The sequence below is a fragment of the Pelophylax lessonae genome (genome assembly GCF_965119305.1).
Source record: "Pelophylax lessonae genome assembly, chromosome: 1".
Taxonomy (NCBI): domain Eukaryota; kingdom Metazoa; phylum Chordata; class Amphibia; order Anura; family Ranidae; genus Pelophylax; species Pelophylax lessonae.
The window spans coordinates 53,004,304-53,025,434 of NC_138768.1; the positions used below are offsets into that span (position 1 = coordinate 53,004,304).

At 41.9% G+C, this 21,131-nt stretch overlaps 1 protein-coding gene across 1 annotated transcript in view; it reads left to right on the forward strand.

Annotated features, from left to right (window-relative positions):
* The first annotated feature begins 5,581 nt into the window (after window positions 1-5,581).
* HDHD2 (haloacid dehalogenase like hydrolase domain containing 2) overlaps window positions 5,582-21,131 on the forward strand; it is a 49,224-nt gene continuing 33,674 nt past the window's right edge. Inside the window, exons 1-4 of the mRNA XM_082269825.1 lie at window positions 5,582-5,703; window positions 12,560-12,671; window positions 14,074-14,282; window positions 18,425-18,509. Of these exons, the coding sequence (XP_082125951.1) occupies window positions 12,571-12,671; window positions 14,074-14,282; window positions 18,425-18,509 (395 nt within the window). The 5' untranslated portion in view covers window positions 5,582-5,703; window positions 12,560-12,570. The remainder of the gene's footprint in view (window positions 5,704-12,559; window positions 12,672-14,073; window positions 14,283-18,424; window positions 18,510-21,131) is intronic.

Genomic DNA, 21,131 nt, shown 5'->3' on the forward strand with positions numbered 1-21,131 from the left:
TGCAGGTGAGTATCTAACCACTCCTGGACCGCCCACCGTGTATTTATGTTTGTATTTTGACGTTAAATACCGGGGGTTTTGGCAGCAGCTAGCGGCCATAACCCCGTATTTTTTTTACACAGCAGGCAATCTGAAATCTGACAAAAAGAGGTCCCCGCGGCTGATGCGCCACAAGATCACTTTTATGGGCAGTGGGGGACATGCCCCCTCCCTCTCGCAGCTTCCCGGTCGTTTTCCCTGCTTTACCGAAGCCGTAGGTGGCGGCGAAAATGATCTGATTCGGATGCACGGATGGGCAGGAAGTCGAGTGAGGGCAAGATGACCCCCACTCTACTCTATGCCCCTGGAGGACCGGAGCGACGTCAAACGTCACTTCCGCCCAATGGTTTTAAAGGGCAAATGTTTTTAATGGCATAAGTAAAATGAAATTTTTTTTTTTTTGCTTTTAGGTGTAAATGTGAGATCTGAGGTCTTTTTGACCCTAGAACTCATTAACCACTTGCTGTCGGCTCACTGTATATTTACGTCGGCAGAGTGGCAGCTACAGAATCACGTTAATAAACGTCATCAGCCTGGGAGGAGCTAGGGGGCAAGTGCGCGCGGCCGACGGCAAGCTCCCGCCCCCGATCGTAAGCGGGGAAGCCAGTGCGGGTGTCAGATGGCTCAGATTGCTGCCTGACACAGGCGATCTCTCCCCGCTGACAGAGAAGGACGGACGGCTGTTGTAAACACAGCCGTCCTTCCTTCTGACTGCAATGATCACAGAGGTCATGTGATCCTGCTATATACAGGGAGTGCAGAATTATTAGGCAAATGAGTATTTTTGAGGATTCATTTTATTATTGAACAACAACCATGTTCTCAATGAACCCAAAAAACTCATTAATATCAAAGCTGACTATTTTTGGAAGTAGTTTTTAGTTTGTTTTTAGTTTTAGCTATTTTAGGGGGATATCTGTGTGTGCAGGTGACTATTACTGTGCATAATTATTAGGCAACTTAACAAAAATCAAATATACAGTATACCCATTTCAATTATTTATTTTTACCAGTGAAACCAATATAACATCTCAACATTCACAAATATACATTTCTGACATTCAAAAACAAAACAAAAACAAATCAGTGACCAATATAGCCATCTTTCTTTGCAAGGACACTCAAAAGCCTGCCATCCATGGATTCTGTCAGTGTTTTGATCTGTTCACCATCAACATTGCGTGCAGCAGCAACCACAGCCTCCCAGACACTGTTCAGAGAGGTGTACTGTTTTCCCTCCTTGTAAATCTCACATTTGATGATGGACCACAGGTTCTCAATGGGGTTCAGATCAGGTGAACAAGGAGGCCATGTCATTAGCTTTTCTTGTTTTATACCCTTTCTTGCCAGCCACGCTGTGGAGTACTTGGACGCGTGTGATGGAGCATTGTCCTGCATGAAAATCATGTTTTTCTTGAAGGATGCAGACTTCTTCCTGTACCACTGCTTGAAGAAGGTGTCTTCCAGAAACTGGCAGTAGGACTGGGAGTTGAGCTTGACTCCATCCTCAACCCGAAAAGGCTCCACAAGCTCATCTTTGATGATACCAGCCCAAACCAGTACTCCACCTCCACCTTGCTGGCGTCTGAGTCGGACTGGAGCTCTCTGCCCTTTACCAATCCAGCCACGGGCCCATCCATCTGGCCCATCAAGACTCACTCTCATTTCATCAGTCCATAAAACCTTTGAAAAATCAGTCTTGAGATATTTCTTGGCCCAGTCTTGACGTTTCAGCTTGTGTGTCTTGTTCAGTGGTGGTCGTCTTTCAGCCTTTCTTACCTTGGCCATGTCTCTGAGTATTGAACACCTTGTGCTTTTGGGCACTCCAGTGATATTGCAGCTCTGAAATATGGCCAAACTGGTGGCAAGTGGCATCTTTCTCAGTTCAAGGGCTGTTATTTTGCGCCTTGGTTTTTCCACACGCTTCTTGCGACCCTGTTGACTATTTTGAATGAAATGCTTGATTGTTCGATGATCTCGCTTCAGAAGCTTTGCAATTTTAACCGCTTGCCGATAATTAACGTCACTAGCCTGGGAGGGTCTGGGGAGCGAGCGCGCGCCGCCGGAGGCGCGCTCCCGCTCCCGCGCGGTCACGGACCCCCCCGCGCGTGTGACCGGCAGACCCGATGTCCGCCGCTCACTCGGCGATCGTCGGGGGAGAGGGAGAAAGTCAGGCAGCTAGTGTAAACAAGCTGCCTGTCATTCTCCTCGGTGTTAAAACACTGATCAGACGGATCTAGTATGTAGATCTGTTGATCAGTGTCCTTTCACCTCAAGCCACAGCCAATCACAGTAGAAAGCACGCCCCTAGGGACACACACAGCCCCTCCCTCCCAAATAAAGTTAACCCCTTCACTACCAGTGTATTTTTACAGTAACAGTGCATATATATAGCACTGATTACTGTAGAAATGTCACTGGTAACCCCAAAAGTGTCAAAAATTTCAGTCAAGGGTCCGATCTGTCCGCCCCAATGTCGCAGTACCACAAAAAAAATCTCAGATCGCCGCCATTACGCGTTAAAAAAAAACAACAAAAATGACAAAAATCTTTCCCTTTGTTAGTAAACGCGATAACTTTTGCGCAAACCAATAAAAATACGCTTTTTGCGATTTTTTTTACCAAACATAGGTAGGATAAAACAAATTGGCCGAAAATGTTAAAAAATTTTGATTTTTACATTTTTTTTTGAGGAATTTCATATAAAAAAATGTGAAAAATATTGTTATTTTTGCAAAATTTACGCTCTTTTTTTGTTTATAGCGCAAAAAGTAAAAATCGCACAGGTGATCAAATACCACCAAAAGAAAGCTCCGTTTGTGGGAAAAAAAGGACGTCAAATTCGTTTAGGTACAGCGTTGCACGACCGCGCAATTCTCCGTTAAAGTCACGCAGTGCCGAATCGCAAAATACCCCCTGGTCGTTTAGCAGGAAAATCCTCCGGGGCTTAAGTGGTTAAGAGTGCTGCATCCCTCTGCAAGATATCTCACTATTTTTGACTTTTCTGAGCCTGTCAAGTCCTTCTTTTGACCCATTTTGCCCAAGAAAAGGAAGTTGCCTAATAATTATGCACACCTGATATAGGGTGTTGATGTCATTAGACCACACCCCTTCTCATTACAGAGATGCACATCACCTAATATGCTTAATTGGTAGTAGGCTTTCGAGCCTATACAGCTTGGAGTAAGACAACATGCATAAAGAGGATGATGTGGTCAAAATACTCATTTGCCTAATAATTCTGCACTCCCTGTAGGATCACATGTCTCTATGATCATTTCAAAAGCCCAACCCCCCCACAGTTAGAATCACTCCCCTAGGCTTACATTTAACCCCTTGATCACCAACAGTGTTAACCCCTTCCCTGCCAGTGTCATTATTACAGTAACAGTTTATATTTTTAGCACTGATTACTGTAGTAATGTCACTGGTACCCCCAAAAGTGTAAAAAATTCCAGTCAGGGGTCCGATCTGTCCTCCGCAATGTCACAGTCCCGCAAAAAATCGCAGATCGACACCATTACTAGTAAAAAAACAATAAAAATGACATAAATCTTTCCCGTAGTTTGTAGACACGATAACTTTTGCGCAAACCAATCAAAATATGCTTATTACGATTTTTTTTTTTTTTTTTTACCAAAAATATGTAGCAGAAAACAAATTGGCCTAAAATGTTTAAAAAATTTTGATTTTTAAATTTTTTTTTGGGAAATGTCATATAGCAGAATATGAAAAATATTGTGTTTTTTTTCAAAATTGTCTTTGTTTTTTTGTTTATAATGCAAAAAATAAAAATCGCAGAGGTGATCAACTACCACCAAAAGAAAACTCTAAAGGACGTCAATTTTATTTGGGTACAGCATTGCACGACCGTGCAATTGTCCGTTAAAGTAAAGCAGTGCCGAATCCCAAAATAGGACCTGGTCATTGAGCAGGAAAATCTTCTGGTCAAGAAGTGGTTAAAGAGGACCTGTCATGCTTATTCCTATTACAAGGGAGGTTTACATTCCTTGTAATAGGAATAAAAGTGATCAAAACATTTTTTTTTTTTTTTTTTTACAGGGACAGAGTAAAAATAAAAAGGAAAATAAATAGGGAAAAAAAAAGCGCCCCATTCCCTCCGAGCTTGCGCGCAGAGGCGAACGCATGCGCAAGTCACGCCCACATCTGTAAACAATGTTCAAACCACACTTGTGAGGTATTGCCGCGATTGTTGGAGTGAGAGCAATAATTCTAGTACTAGACCTCCTCTGTATCTCTAAACAGGTAACCTGTAAAAAAATTTTAAAGTCTCACCTATGGAAATTTTTAAGCACTGTAGTTTGTCTCCATTCCATAAGCATGCGTAATTTTGAAGCATGACATCATGTTAGATATCAATTTATTCATCATAACACCATCTTTCACATTATACAAAAACATTGGGCTAACTTTACAGTTTTATTATTTTTTAATTTCAAAAAAGTATATTTTTTCAAAACAAAAATTGCATTTGTAAACGCAATAAAGTATTGCAATGATCTCCATTTTATTCTCTAGGGTCTCTGCTAAAAAGAAAAAAATTATGTTTGGGAGTTCTAAGTAATTTTCTAGCAAAAAAAAATAAAGATTTTAACTTGTAAACAACAAATGTCAGAAAGAGGCCTGGTCCTTAAAGTGGAGTTCCACCTAAAAAAATACATAAAAATACCCCCGGGACAGTCAGGGCTAGTGCATTCCACAATGGCTAGCCTCTGATCTGTCCCGGGTCGCACTTACCTTTTAGAAGAAATACTTACATTGAAAAAGTATTGTCCAGCGCTGCCATCTCAGGTGTGGGCAGCTTGAAGCCAGCGAGATCCTCTTCTGCGTCCTCTTTGGTCCCACGATGCACTGCGCCGGCCCCGCTCGTCACTTCCGGTGCCGCAGCGTCTTCCCTGCATGCCCAGAAGCTGTTTAGCAAGGTATGATGGCGCCTGCGCTGGAACTGACGTCGGGGCCGGTGCAGGCGCATTGATTCCTGGGAGTGATGACGTTCAGCTCCCAGGAATCATTGCAAAGCCAGGAAGTGACGAATCGCCGTGGCCGCCGAGGGGAGGAAGAGGAAGTAAGGTAAGTATATTATCTTCTGACAAGGTAAGTGTTTCAGGTGACCCGGAGCAAGAAGATGGACCAAACTTCAATTTCAGGGTCGAACTCCACTTTAAGTGGTTAATATACTTTATTTTATTGTTATGGTGGTGACAGGGGCTCTTTCATGTAATTATCCATACACAATATTTATACCACTCATTATCAGTTAATTTTAAACAGGAATGTCTCCTATTCTTCCATGACGTCACACACTATGTCCCTGTGTCAGGCTGAAGACTCCAGAACTCGCAGCACTACAAATTCCACACCAGCAGGCCGACCTACAGCCAAAGCATGCATTTTGCGTTCCACGCTCACTTCCGCATTCGGCCGCACGCATGATGACAGCGTAGAGGCTTGGAACGCATGATGCATTCAGCTATTTCCTATTTTGAGGACTCGGGGTCCTTCTTAAAAATCGTCTGTCCTACTTATGCCTGATTTAATCAGTGAAAACACAGAATGGACCAATGAATGAAAATCCATCAGGCTTACTGTGGGGCAGCAGAAGTCATTAAGCAGCACAAGGGGAGGATTGCTGCAAGTGTAGAGGTAGGTCAGAGCTGTGTTGTAATGCAAGGGACATGTGTTACTTGCATCCTTGCTGATTGAATTGTGATTATGGCTTCTTCTGTGGACAGGAAGAATTTATGTTACATTATACTCTGCACTCCCCTGGGCTCTGTGACCCCCATGTGGGTGATATTATTAAAATTGTTTTATTTTTCATGAAAACTGATTGGGCCAGAGAATGGATCCCAATGCAGCACATTTTAGAATTGTAGATGTAAACCTGACCGCTAGATTCTCATATAGATTACCACATTTAGAGACCTTTCACACTGAGGCGCTTTTCAAGCGCTTTGGCGCTAAAAAAAAAAAAAAAAAAAAAAAGCCCCTGTAAAGCTCACTGATACATTAAAATCAATGAATGCTTTCACACTGGGGCGGGGCGGTGCAAAAAATCCTGCAAGCAGCATCTTCGGAGCTCCTGAAAAGCGCTTCAAAATGGTTCTTGAAGCAGTTTTGAGTCACACGTCCTTAGAAAAAAAAAAAAAAAGAAGTGCACCACAAACGCCTCAAAAGTGGTTCAAAGCGCTCAGCGTTTTATGGGCAGTTTTGAAGCGCCTCAGAGTGAGAGGGCTCTAATGCCAATTTAAATGTAATTTTGTTTGTTTTTTTTAAATCTGCAACTTTCCTTTAAAATAATCCCCGGGATCCCGCCATGTGGGTTCTGTTCAGAAACTTCCTGTTGAAGGGTGACAACGCCCTTCCCTTCTTCCCAATTGTGTTTCACCAAGTCACATGAACGTCTGATCTCCCTGCTCTGGCTTTCTTGGTCTGCACACCTGCTGTGCCCATTATGAGGGGTTCCCTCCATCCCTGTGCTGAGTTCCCGGGTCTGTACAACCTGCTGCACCCATTATGAGGGGCTCCCACCATCCCTGTGCTGAGTTCCCAGGTCTGTACACCTGCTGTGCCCATTATGAGGGGTTCCAACCATCCCTGTGCTGAGTTTTCAGGTCTGTACACCCGCTGTGCCCATAATGAGGGGCTCCCACCATCCCTGTGCTGCGTTCCCAGGTCTGTACACCTGCTGCACCCATTATGAGGGGCTCCCACCGTCCCTGTGCTGAGTTCCCAGGTCTGTACACCTGCTGTGCCCATTATGAGGGGTTCCAACCATCCCTGTGCTGAGTTCCCAGGTCTGTACACCCGCTGTGCCCATAATGAGGGGCTCCCACCATCCCTGTGCTGAGTTCCCAGGTCTGTACACCTGCTGTGCCCATTATGAGGGGTTCCCACCATCCCTGTGCTGAGTTCCCGGGTCTGTACACAAGCTGTGCCCATTATGAGGGGTAGTGGCCTACCTAGATACACCTAGAACTGAATAAAGTTTTGTGTGGGCCATATAGACCTACAGCCCAAACCCTTTAAATTGTCAGGATGGGAAAATCTTGCACTTGGTTTGCACTCAGGGACACTTCCTCTCCAGAAAACAGCTTTCACCTTGAAGCTCCTACATCTCCATGCAGATAATGTTGATTCCTGCTAGATAAGGACCAATAGTCTGAGATAATCATGATAAAGACGGATGCCTCAGAGAGTTTAACTCTTTCCTCCTGGGAGTGTATCTAAAACCAGGAACATAAATGTAATATATTGCAGCTTTTCGGTCCTTAGGTGCGGTGGCTGCGTTACTTTTTACTTTCCAGGCTTTTTTTTACCTTTTATTTTCACCTGGTGATCCTGCCAGTAACACACTTCCTGTCCAAGGGTGACAACTCTCACTCGGAGTATTGCATCTATGGAGGGGCAGCGTTGTCACCACAGAGAGGGAGAGTCTACAGCACTACAGAACACAATGTTACAATGTATAAGACAATAAATAGGATAAATAGGATTTGGACATTTTGGGTGCATGTGTTATAAATCCAAACATTGAATATCAGTGAAAATGCTTTCAATTTATTTTGGATCATATATAAAAACATTATTGTAAAATGAACTGTAAGAGCCGGTTCACACTGAGGCGATCCGACTTCGGGGGGCGACCTGTGAAGTCGCGTGCACCGCGACTTCGGCGCAACTTGCAGGGTCTTCACATAATGGAAGTCTATGCAAGTCGCTCCCAGGTCGCCCCGAAGTAGTACAGGACCCTTTTTCTAAGTCGGAGCGACTTGTGTCGCTCCTATTAGAACGGGTCCTGTGCTAATCAATGAACGCGACCGACCGCGACTTGTCAGGCTGACAAGTCGCGCTAGTCTGAATGGGCTCTTACAGTTCCATGGTAAATATCTAGTATATGCAATATGGTGATAATCATACAACCCTCGTACACATTTTCTTCTTCAAGTTTCGCCAACTTGGCTTATTCAGGAAGTAATTATGTGCATAGGAGACTATTAAAGATTAAAAAATATATATATATTTTATGCATACACAAGTGAAGATAGAGGGGGGGGGGGTCCATTTTATATATATAGTATCTCACAAAAGTGAGTACACCCCTGACATTTTTGTAAATATTTTATTCTATCTTTTCATGTGACAACACTGAAGAAATGACACTTTGCTACAATGTAAAGTAGTGAGTGTACAGCTTGTATAACAGTGTAAATTTGCTGTCCCATCAAAATAACTCAACACAGCCATTAATGTCTAAACCGCTGGCAACAAAAGTGAGTACACCCCTAAGTGATAATGACCAAATTGGGCCCAAAGTGTGAATATTTTGTGTGGCCCCCATTATTTTCCAGCCCTGCCTTAACCCTCTTGGGCATGGAGTTCACCAGAGCTTCACAGGTTGCCACTGGAGTTCTCTTCCACTCCTCCATGATGACATCACAGAGTTGGTGGATGTTAGAGACCTTGCACTCCTCCACCTTCCATTTGAGGATGCCCCACAGTCGCTCAATAGGGTTTAGGTCTGGAGACATGCTTGGCCAGTCCATCACCTTTACCCTCAGCTTCTTTAGCAAGGCAGTGGTCGTCTTGGAGGTGTTTGGGGTCGTTATCATGTTGGAATACTGCCCTGCGGCCCAGTCTCTGAAGGGAGGGGATTATGCTCTGCTTCAGTATGTCACAGTACTTTTTGGCATTCAGGATTCCCTCAATGAACTGTAGCTCCCCAGTGCCGGCAGCACTCATGCAGCCCCAGACCATGACACTCCCACCACCATGCTTGACTGTAGGCAAGACACACTTGTCTTTGTACTCCTCACCTGGTTGCCACCACACACGCCTGACACCATCTGAACCAAATAAGTTTATCTTGGTCTCATCAGAGCACAGGACATGGTTCCAGTAATCCATGTACTTAGTCTGCTTGTCTTCAGCAAACTGAGGGCTTTCTTGTGCATCATCTTTAGAAGAGGCTTCCTTCTGGGACGACAACCATGCAGACCAATTTGATGCAGTGTGCGACATATAGTCTAAGCACTGATAGGCTGACCCCCCCCCCCCCCCCACCACTTCAACCTCTGCAGCAATGCTGGCAGAACTCCTATGGATATGACGCTGAGCACGTGCACTCAACTTCTTTGGTGGACCATGGCGAGGCCTGTTCTGAGTGGAACCTGTCCTGCTAAACCGCTGTATGGTCTTGGCCACCGTGCTGCAGCTCAGTTTCAGGGGCATGGCAATATTTTTATAGCCTAGGCCATCTTTATGTAGAGCAACAATTCTTTTTTTCAGATCCTCAGAGAGGTCTTTGCCATGATCTGCCATGTTGAACTTCCAGTGACCAGTATGAGAGAGTGAGAGCGATAACACCAAATTTAACACATCTGCTCCCCATTCTCACCTGAGACCTTGTAACACTAACGAGTCACATGACACCGGGGAGGGAAAATGGCTAATTGGGCCCAATTTGGACATTTTTCACTTAGGGGTGTACTCACTTTTGTTGCCAGCGCTTTAGACATTAATGGCTGTGGGTTGAGTTATTTTGAGGGGACAGCAAATTTACACTGTTTTACAAGCTGTACACTCACTACTTTACATTGTAACAAAGTGTCATTTCTTCAGTGTTGTCACATGAAAAGATATAAAAAAATATTTACAAAAATGTGAGGGGTGTACTCACTTTTGTGAGATACTGTGTGTGTGTAGTCAAAAGTATTGGGATGCCTGCCTTTACACACACATGAACTTTAATGGCATCCCAGTCTTAGTCCGTAGGGTTCAATATTCAGGAACACAGATCTCTGTCTTCCCCCAGTCAGAGCAACCCCCACACAGTTAGCAAGCACTCCCAAGTAACACATTCAACCCTTTGATCGCCCCTGATGTTAACCCCTTCTCTGCCAGTGTCATTAGTACAGTGACAGTGCATATTTTTGGTAGCACTGATCACTGTATTGATGTCACTGGTCCTCAAAAAAGTGTCAGTGTCCGAATTGTCCGCCACAATGTTGCAGTCTTGCCGCCATTACCAGTAAAAAAAATGTTTAAAAAATTCCATAAAAATCTCCCATAGTTTGTAGATGCTATAACTTTTGCGCAAACCAATCAATATATACGCTTTTTGAGATATTTTTTTTTACCAAAAATATGTAGCAGAATACAAATTGGCCTCAATTTATGAAGAAATTTAAATTTTTAATATATTTTTTTGGATATGTTTAATAGCAGAAGTAAAAAATATATTTATTTTTTTAAATTTTTGTGTATAGCGCAAAACAGGGCTCGACAAACCCCGGGCGCCAGGTCGCATTTGCGACTAGAATTAGCGACCTGGCGCCTGGGGTGCCCTGCAGGAGGTGTCCTGTCCCTTTTGCGCCCCCACCTCCTCCCCGAGTGCACGGACTTCCGCGCCGTCCGAAAATTGAGGCCCCGGCTTTTCGGCCTTCTTCTGTGAGATGAGAGAGGCTGGGGAACTGGCGCCCTCTTGTGGTGGCCGGGAGTAATGACTGTTTCCACTGCCTGTTAATGCATTCCCATCTCCTTCCTAAGAGGAGATGAGAGGGAAGTTTTTGCAGGCTTCATCTCCCTGTCCAGTTACCTTTGCTTAAAGGTAAGTGGATAGGGAGTGTGGTTATTATTATTAATTTATTTTTTAAATTAAAAAAAAATAAATAATAATAATTTTTTCTTTTTTTTAATAATAATAATAAAAAATAATTTCTTTTTCTTTTTTTTTTTTTTTTTTTTCAATTATTCTTATAAAAAAAAAAATATATATATATTTTATGTGTAAATTTAGTATCCGTTTTATTAAATAAAGCTTGGTTGTTAGTTTAAAAAAAAAAAAAAAACCTGGCTCCTAGATTTCAGGCAAATTTGTCAAGCCCTGGCGCGAAAAATAAAAACTACAGCGGTGATCAAATACCACCCAAATCTATTTGTGGGAAAAAAAAAAGGACACGGAATTTTATTTGGGTACCGCGTCGCATGACCGCGCATTTGTCAGGTAAAGTAACGCAGTATCGTATTGTCGTAAAAATGGCCTGGTCATGAAGGGGGGTAAATCCTCCAGGGCTGAAGTGGTTAATGGACTTCAATTAAGCAACAAACAAATTACAGCCAGACTCCAGCTAACATCTTTTTTAGATAGTTACAGCAACCGTTTAAATCCTATGGAGAAAAGGTGACTGTTGTAATCTCCCCCTGCAGTGTTACTGTATATGGTTTGTCCTAACCCCTGTTAAGGCTCTTTTACACAGGCAGCTGAGCCGTAGTTTTGCTGCCCCCCGCCACGCACCCAAAGGCCAACAAACTATAATTCTGCCACTTTACAAGACTCTGATCCTGGCCACGTCCTGGATATGCTGTCCCGTTCCGGTCACCAGTCCTCAGGAGGGATGTGCTGGAGACGTCCAGAGAAGGAAAACTAAATTAATATGGGGACTGGAGGACCTCAATTACGAGGAACCACTACCAGCATTAAACGTGTTCTCCCTGGAGAAGAGACGCTAGAGAGGAGATATTATGGCGATGTACAAATATTCCGTTTCAGGGAGCTTAAAAAGACAGGTGGCCACTGAATTGGGAGGAGAAGCGATTTCCCCTTAAAAGGGTTCTTTACTGTTGGAGCGGTAAGGATGTGGAAGTCCCTTCCATAATCGGTGGTGTCAGCAAGGAGTGTCGACAGTTTCAAAGATCAATTAGATGGGCATCTTAGCGAACACAATATGCAGGGATAGGGGAATTATTGTTGACACAACTCAGACGCGGGGTGAACTGGATGCAGGCAGTCAAGCCGACACCGCCTGTCAAACTCACCCATTGAGATCAATTGAGCTGCACTATAAACATGAGCCAAACCCCCACCTTCCTGGATGCTCTGTGAATGGGCCACCATGGCCTCCTGAGATATGTGATAAGGTTATTCTAGGGAGCCGTCATCAGAATGGCGGTGTGGGGTGGGACCACCTGGAAGTGCCTACTGGCTTTCACAGGCTACTGTATAACATCTACTAAAAGACAACTTAAAGCAAAACTCCAGTTAAAAGATCAATAAAAATGAGAGATTAAGGAACAAGGCTTTTGCTGCAATATTGAACATCAATCCAGAGAATTCCCTGCTGTACTTTTATCTGCCACTAGATGTCCTCAGTCTTCTAGCCAGCATCATTCACCACACTTGTCCTGATCCTGCCCACCTTGTGACTGGACAATGAAAGGAGAAGCAGCACAGTGATGAGGTCATCTCTCTGTCACTCTGCTCTCTCTTTCTATCAGCATGCTTCTTGTCAGCACATAAACTGATTTGGCTCCTTGTACTGCTTCTTCCTCTTACACTGCACAGGCGATGATAAAAGGCTAGTACCAGGTCAACTTCAAATACTTACACAGCTTATATTTAAAAGAAAAGTGCTTCTTAAGATGTAATAACGACTTCCATAGCTATATTTAATGTCAGTGCTGCATGTTTAGTTTAAAGTATAATCTTTTGTTCCACTAGATCACTTCAGCATGGCGGCTCGGCGGGCTATAAAAGCCGTACTTGTGGATCTTAGTGGCACTCTACATATTGAGGACACCGCCATCCCTGGAGCTCAGGAAGCTCTTAAAAGGTGAGTTTCTTTAAAGTGTAGAGAGTTCACAACATGGCTTGTCATTTACCCGCTTCAACACATTTCGCCCAGAGAGAGCTTAATCATGGAAACCTATGAGGCATAGGGGGGGGGAGCTTAATCATGGAAACCCATGAGACATAGGGGGGGCCAGTGTTTTGGGGGGGGTCAGTGGAGGCTTTCAGATGGCTGTACAACCACTGGATCACTTCCACCTGAAATCCAAAATTCAGTTTGTTAGACGTATACGCAACTTCCTTTTGTCATTTGTCACATAAAGTTCAAAAAAGTACAAAAGCTTTTTTGGGGCAGAATTGTGCGTTTTAAGGGGAGCGCTTGAACAGAGCTTGAAAAACATGGCATCTCACCTGTCATCCATCCACAAAAACGTGTTTCGCTCAGAGAGGGCTTAATCATGGAAACCTTTGAGACATGGTGGGCCAGTTTTTTGGGGGTCAGTGGAGGCATTCAGATGGCTATTCAACCACCAGATCACTTCCACCTGAAAGCCAGCAGTCAGTTAGTTAGACCTTAGATGGAAGCCACTGCTGTCAGTTGCCACATACATTGTTTTAAAAAGCACATGAGCTTCTTTGGAGCAGAATTGTTCATTTTTAGCTGAGTGCCAGAGCAAAGCTTGAAAAACATGTCATCCTACGTCATCCACCTGCCCTAACGTGTTTCGCCCAAAGAGGGCTTAATGAAAACCTATGAGACATGGGGGGGGGCAGTGTTTTGGGGGGCAGTGGAGGCATTCAGATGGCTGTACAACCACTGGATCGCTTCCACCTAAAAGCCAATAGTCAGTTAGTTGGACTTGGACGCAATTTCCCGCTCAATCAGTTGTCACACAACTCTCTTTGCCCCAAAGACCTTCTCTTTGGGGCAAAATTGTGCATTTTAAGGGGAGTGCTTGAACAATGCTTGAAAAACATTGCATCCCACCTTCCATCCACCCATCAAAACGTGTTTCGCTCAGAGAGGGCTTAATCATGGAAACCTTTGAGACATGGAGGGCCGGTGTTTTGGGGGTCAGTGGAGCCATTCAGATGGCTATTCAACCACCAGATCACTTCCACCTGAAAGCCAATAGTCAGTTAGTTGGACTTGGACGCAATCTCCCGCTCAATCAGTTGTCACATAACTCTCAAAAATGCACATGAGTTTCTATGGGGTAGAATTGTGCATTTTAGGAGGAGTGCCTAACCAACGTGTTTTTCAGGAAATTCGAATTAAAAGTCTACGGGGCCAAAAATGCACAATTCTGCTCTTGTACTACAAGTCGCACATAAAGACATGCAAAAAACGCATGAGCAGAAATAACAAGTGTAGAAATTTCTACTTACCTGCAATAAAAAAAAAAAAAAAAATTCTCAACTTGCCCTGATATTTCTTGCTTTAGGTTACGTAGCGCTCCACTCGCCATACGCTTTGTGACCAATACCACCAAGGAGAGTAAGAGGACCCTTCTGGAGAGGCTGAGGAAGCTGCAATTTGATATCAGCGAGGATGAGATCTTTACTTCACTGACTGCAGCCCGGAACTTAGTGGAACAGAAGGGAGTCCGGCCCATGCTGTTGGTGCATGAGAGTGCTTTTCCCGACTTTAAAGGTATTGGACCTTTTTATGGCAGTTATTTGCACCCAAGAGGTGTATGGAGTCAGCCAGATACACTATTAGGCCAAAAGTTTGTGGACACGGAAAAAAAGAGGGCACATCGGCCTCACGCATTAACCAAGACACCTTTTATTTAACAATAAGAATTGTACTCAAAGAGTATATGTAGCTTCAAGCTTAATGTAAATATCCAACAGAACAGCCAGAACCGGTTACACTAGATGGACTGAAGTGATGTCGCTGAGTTCTGGAGACGCTTACGTGTTTCAAGGTTACTCTCTTAATCAGAAAAAAAGATGACGATGATGAAAGGGTACAATCCAACATGTAAGCGTCTGCAGAATGCAGGGACATCGCTTTGGTCCATCTAGTGGAGTGTAACTGGGTCTGGTTGTCCTTAACTTCTGCAGATGCATGCGTGTTTCGAGGGTTCCCCCTCTTCATCAGAGCAAAAAAAGATGATGACGATGAGAGGGTATCCTCAAAACGTTTAAGCATTTGCAGTACATCACTTTGGTCCATCTAGAGGGGTGTAACCAGGTCTGGTTGTTCTGATGGATATTTGCATTGAGCTGAAAGCTCCATATACTTTGTGAGTATAATAACTTTTATCAGTATATAAAAGGTTTCTTGGTTAATGCACAAGGCCGATGTGCCCTCTTTTTTGTTTCTACATATAATGTTTATGTTATAATGTAAGGAATACGGCGCTAAATGAATATTACTTCCAAGTAGCTGCCAGCACTACAATAGACATTGTGATCCAACATTATAAAAAAAGTGCAGCGCTTAAATCACAATAAATGACCATATATCATATGCATCTATAAAGGGCACAGTGCAAAAAATTCCTACTTTTATCCAAAAATGTATAATAAAAATAAATAAAAAAATATAATTCACATATATATATATATATATATATATATATATATATATATATATATATATATATATATATATATATAAAAAGAAAGTCCAATAAATTGTAGACGTTCCAATGTGATCAAAGTAGTTATGGATGGTAGTGATGACAGTCACTATATAATACCAATAAGTGAACATTTACCACCAAAGTTTTTGCGCTTATCGGATCCAGTGAACTCAGATACCGTAGTACTGAGTCAGTAGGGCATTGGTAATCCAAATATTGATTACGGAAGCAGCGTTGGGTCCACGCTCTATCTAGATCAGTGATGGGGAACCTTGGCACCCCAGATGTTTTGGAACTACATTTCCCATGATGCTCATGCACTCTGAAGTGTAGTTGAGCATCATGGGAAATGTAGTTCCAAAACATCTGGGGTGCCAAGGTCCGCCATCACTGATCTAGGTCATTGTGTTCTACATGCTGCTCTTTTCTTATTGGATTTGATGACAAGCTTTTGATTTTTGGATGTGATGTAAGTGTTCTACTTTCTTTTAATAAACTTGCCAATTGTGGTTTTACACTATATGGAGGCCCTTTTTATATTTACAAGGATCATCAGAATGCCTAAAATAATCAAGTGAGTGGCAATCCTATCGCAAGGTGGTGAAGTGAGACCCTCCAAGCTGCTTCCGTAATCAATATTTGGAATACCAATGCATTATTGACTCAGTACTACGGTATCCGAGTCCACTAGATCCGGTAAGTGCAATACTAAAAACTATAAACAAACTAAAAAATAAACAATTTCATTTTTAGTCCTGAAGCAAAGCTGATCCCGGCTTTGTTTGAGTCTGTGTCTAGCCAGCAGACTTGCTGGTCACTCGGGTCTCGGTGGGATGGGAGAGCCCAATAGAGCCTTGTAATAGCATAAATAGAGAATATTATGTTCTGCAGCACACCTACATATTGGAAAAACAAGCCTCCACCCCTATTTGTATATGCAAAAAATACTTTTCATAGGTTTGCGGGACTTTAAATGAGGCAAATTGATCCTTGATTATATGAAATAAACATTTTAATATTTTAATAAATATAGACCAATATTGGCCTTCCATTGTAACAACAGTAGAATATAAACCAGTTGAAAAGGTCTACTTCAATTCTTAATAAATAAATATACAAAAAATAAAAAATAGAAAATAATAATGATTATACATTTCAAAGAATACAACATAATTTAAATAGGTAGGTCAAATTACAATTAAAACAGGTAAGTATGTCGAGAAGTGCTGACATGTGAGGGAATTCATTCCTGCATCGTACAAAATATATATTTTTGATGGTACATGGTATTGCTCTGCTGTAAAAATACACTGATTGGTACTGCACCTGATTGGCTGCAGCTGCTGATTGAATGAAAAATTTCTAACATTCCCGGTCAGCAAAAGTTGATCGTTCGATTGACTTCTGTTGAGCAGGAATGGCCATGAATAGATAAAAAAATTCTGGCAGTCCCTGCTGAAGCGGCTGAATTTCGATCCATCTATGACTAGTTTAAGGATGCACACTGGTGTACATTGTGTAGGGGCAGTGGGGAAGGGGAGGGGGGTTTTCACTTTTTTTTTTTAACTTTATTTTAAGTGTCATAAAATTAAGTCTATGCGATGACCTGTTGCGGTGAAAGGGCGCATCAAAATGCAGAGACCGCACTTATGCCCCATACACACGTGCAGATTATCTGCAGACTTTTGTCTGCAGATTTACCTTTTCTATGTAGTGCAAGGGCCTGCCGGATTGCATACAAATTAAAAGTGTTTAGGTTTGACCTCATATTAAATGGTTTTGGTAAGTCTGCAGACTTTAATCTGCACGTGTGTATGGGGCATTAATGCGGCGTTATGATGGGAACTGGACACATAGAGAACAATTGTTTTCTAAGTGCCCTTGTATTGACCCTGCATTGATTTATGCTCAGATAAGTTACACGTCAGTGACCTCTGGATCACTGTTATATAAAATAAAATATAATTTTAATAAATGTTATATTAATAAAATATAATAAAAGGAATAATATAATTTAAGGTATAATCTAACATTCTAATACAATATGAGGTATAATATAATATGTTACTAGATATAATATAATTTATATTATAATAATAATAATACAAGGTGTGATCTAATGTATAATATAATACAAGATATACTATAATTTAGTATGAGGTATAATGTAAGCTAATATTTGTTATATTATAATATATAATATAATGTGAGGTAAAATATATAATGTATAGTATAATATAATAAAATACAATATTAGGTAGATTATAATATTATACAACGTATCCTCTAATATAATATAATATAATCTAGAATATAAAGTATGATATATTATAATATCATACAAGCAATAATATAATATTTAATATGAGGTATAATATAATTATATATTATAAGGTATAATATAATGGATAATACAAAATATTATAATACAAGATATAATTATATAATGTATTATATTATACCTCATAAAATATTATGGGATATAATACGTAGTATAATATAATCTATAAAAAAATATAATATAGAATATAATATAATAGAATATAAGGTATAATATATTTTAATATTATACGAGCTATAATATAATATTTAATATGAGGTATGATATAACATAATAAGAGTTATAACACAGGATTATAACTTATTATATATTATAAGGTATAATATAATGTATAATTCAATATATTATAATACAAGGTATAATTATATAATCTATTATATAATGTATTGTATTGTATTATATTATATTATACCTCATAAAATATTATTGGGTATAATATAATATAATACATAGTATAAAATAAAATGAGGTATAATATAATACGTGGTATATTTTAATATAATACGAGGTATAATATAATACGTGGTATAATATAAAAATATAATCAATATAAAAAAATACTATCCAGGTATTTTTCATTGTCTTTAAATGGTGAAACCAATAGATACATTAGAGTGCGGACCCATTAACATCCCGGTGAAGAAGATAATGAAAAGCCTGGCGTAGAGAGAACAGAGGAAAGGTGCGTCCCCTATAAAGACTATTTTAATACCGGTCGGAGAATTAAAGGTTTTTTTTTTGCATTGATGAGAATTTGCACCTTTGGGCTTTGTACTGAAGCATGACTAACTGATAGGCTGCATGTACAATTCAATTACTGCCGAGTCTTCTCCTAGTGACCTCTCCGTTCTGTGCTCCCAGGAATCGCCAGCGACAGTCCCAACGCAGTGCTGATAGGATTAGCTCCCGAGCACTTCAACTACCAAACCATGAACGAGGCCTTCAGGTGAGTGCCGTCCTGATTGCGGCTCGCTGTCCCTATAATTGGCCGGCGACTGTTTTACTGAAGGATTAATTCTGTTCTGCGCTCCGCCGGGACCCAGTGAGGCGGGTAATACCGTTCTATCTGCGCGTTAATAAGAAATGCGTATAAAGACGCCAATATTCGTGCCCCAGTTCTCACATGCTTTCCGGCAATTAGGTTCTCATTTCCAATGTCTGAATTAAAGGGAAAGTATGTGCTTATAGGGAACCTACCCTACCTTATTGTTATAAATTATGCCTGACAGTCCTTTGATTGTGATTGGTGATTGTCACACTGTAATTGGTGGTATCAGACTGAATTTGTGCCATCATTGCAGTTTGGGGGGGGGGTAAAAACATGCAGTCCAGCCATGTTTTACCTACCCCGGGTAGGCTGCAAAGGGAGACTTAGGGGGGTATACTCATGCCACGGCTGTGATGCTTTGAATTCCGTTGTGGCAAAAATGACCCCCTTACAACGCATTTGTCAGACAATACTATCCATTGAATGCGACCCATTCCAGTGAATGGGACCGAGCCATAACCACGCTGCGACTGCCTACAATGCAAGCAATTTAGGGGTTAAACAGGTGGTGAGGGGGTAACATCATGCCTCCTTACCACTTGTCAAACGCCCTCTAAAAAGCCATCCATTACTCTTTGAAGGGCTAGCACAAATGCACGAGAAACTTTAGTTGGCCATACGTTATTATAAAATTAGTTTGTTGAGGCGTTTGAAGATGCCAACATTAACCTCTTAAAGAGGAAGTAAACCCTCCTCTGACACTTGTACCTATAGTTAAGCCTATATTAAGGCTTAACTATAGGTACTGTAAATATCTCCTAAACATGTACCGTTTAGGAGATATTTACATTTCATGCAGCCAGTGACGTCACTGGCGCATGCGCTCTGAAGGAACGGCCGATCGTGCCGTTCCTTCAGAGCCCCGTGCCGTGACCGTCGGCTCCCGCGCGCGTGCGCGGGAGTGACGTCACCGCGGCTCCGGCCAATCAGATGGCCGGATGCCGCGATCCTGGAAGACGGGCGACAGGACATGTCGCCCATCATAGAGGTAAGAGAGCGGCGCGGCGGTGGCTCGTTCTAAGGTAAGTATTTGATAATGAGCTAGTATGCGATGCATACTAGCTCATTATGTCTTTCTCTTTCAGGATGTAAAGAAAAAAAAATGTTTTTCTCAGTTTACAACCTCTTTAACGGACGCCCTCCACAGTTTTACTGCGGCAGGTTGGCTGTGTCCCGCGAAACTACGTAACTGTACGTCGCTTCATGGGTAAAACGACCAGGAAGCTGCAGGAGGGGGTCGCCGCCCATAAGGGTGATCTCCGCTGGGACCACCCTTATGTTAAAGCAGACCGCCCGCCGTTTAAAAAAATACCGGGGTTATGGCAGCTATCTGCTGCCATAACTCCGGTATTTAACATCAAAGTACCGACGTAAATACACGGTGCGCGGTCTGTAAGTGGTTATTATTGGCATCTATGGGAAATATTGGTCAGCTTGACATGGCACTGCACCCTCTCTTTAACAAAAGGATAGGGGTAAGTGGGGCTTTACGGGCCAGTGGGAGTAGAAGGATCACACCAAAACCAGCTTATATAAACAATTTACATTTTATTGAGTTCCAGCGTAAAAAACATGGCCGTGTACGCACATGTTGACAAGGACAAAAAACATAGAACAATGCTTATAAAATCAATTGATAAGAGTCATATAAATAGAAATACATCCCATAAGGGAAAAGAACCAAGAGCCTGTGTAGGATGGAAAATAGGTCTCAGATGGAATGCGGTCAATGTAGGTCCCCAGCAAGCCGACGCGTTTTCGCTCAAGGCTTCCTCAGGGCCAGAGAGACCATGACAGACCGGTATTTCCTTTTTAATGACTCAGGAGATGGCAGATTGGCGACACATAGAACAATAGATATTAATCCCCTAATGTTTGTATATAGCATCCAAGATGTACATATATTCACTCATTTATTTTGGGCTAGGTGTCCAGCCTCTCAATCACCGCAAGAGCACCGCTTTTTATGCTAAATAGAATAGCACTTCGTTATAGCTTGATAGTCAGAATTAGTTTGTATATCCAAATATTCTGGGAGTACGGTAGTTATCACACTAGTAGTTGCACTTGATATATCCACCTATAGTTTCCTCCTCCCTGGACAGACCGGTGGGGTGATTATTTGGCGTGTATATAGCGATACAAACATGCAATCCTTACAGCCTATTTGCAGTGTATGAGTGGCCTCAGGCAGGAACAAACAGCGTCAAATCATCCTACTTCAAAAAGGTGGGGGGGATAATATGTCCCAGGTCCAACAAGTCCTCAAAATGGTTACACGCCAGCCAGCCTGTCCGGGTGTTCGTGTGTTCAACATAAAGCCCATCCTTAACATCCACTTAACATCAACTACCTAAAACAAATCTTCGCCCATCCACCCCCCCCCCCTATTTTTTATTTTGTTTTGTTTAATTTTACCCCCCCTTACTGGGTGGTCTGTGCACATTTCAGATCCATCTGAGCATCCAGGTCGAAAAAAGACCTCACAACTACACTAAAAAAGAAAAAAAAAAAGTCATA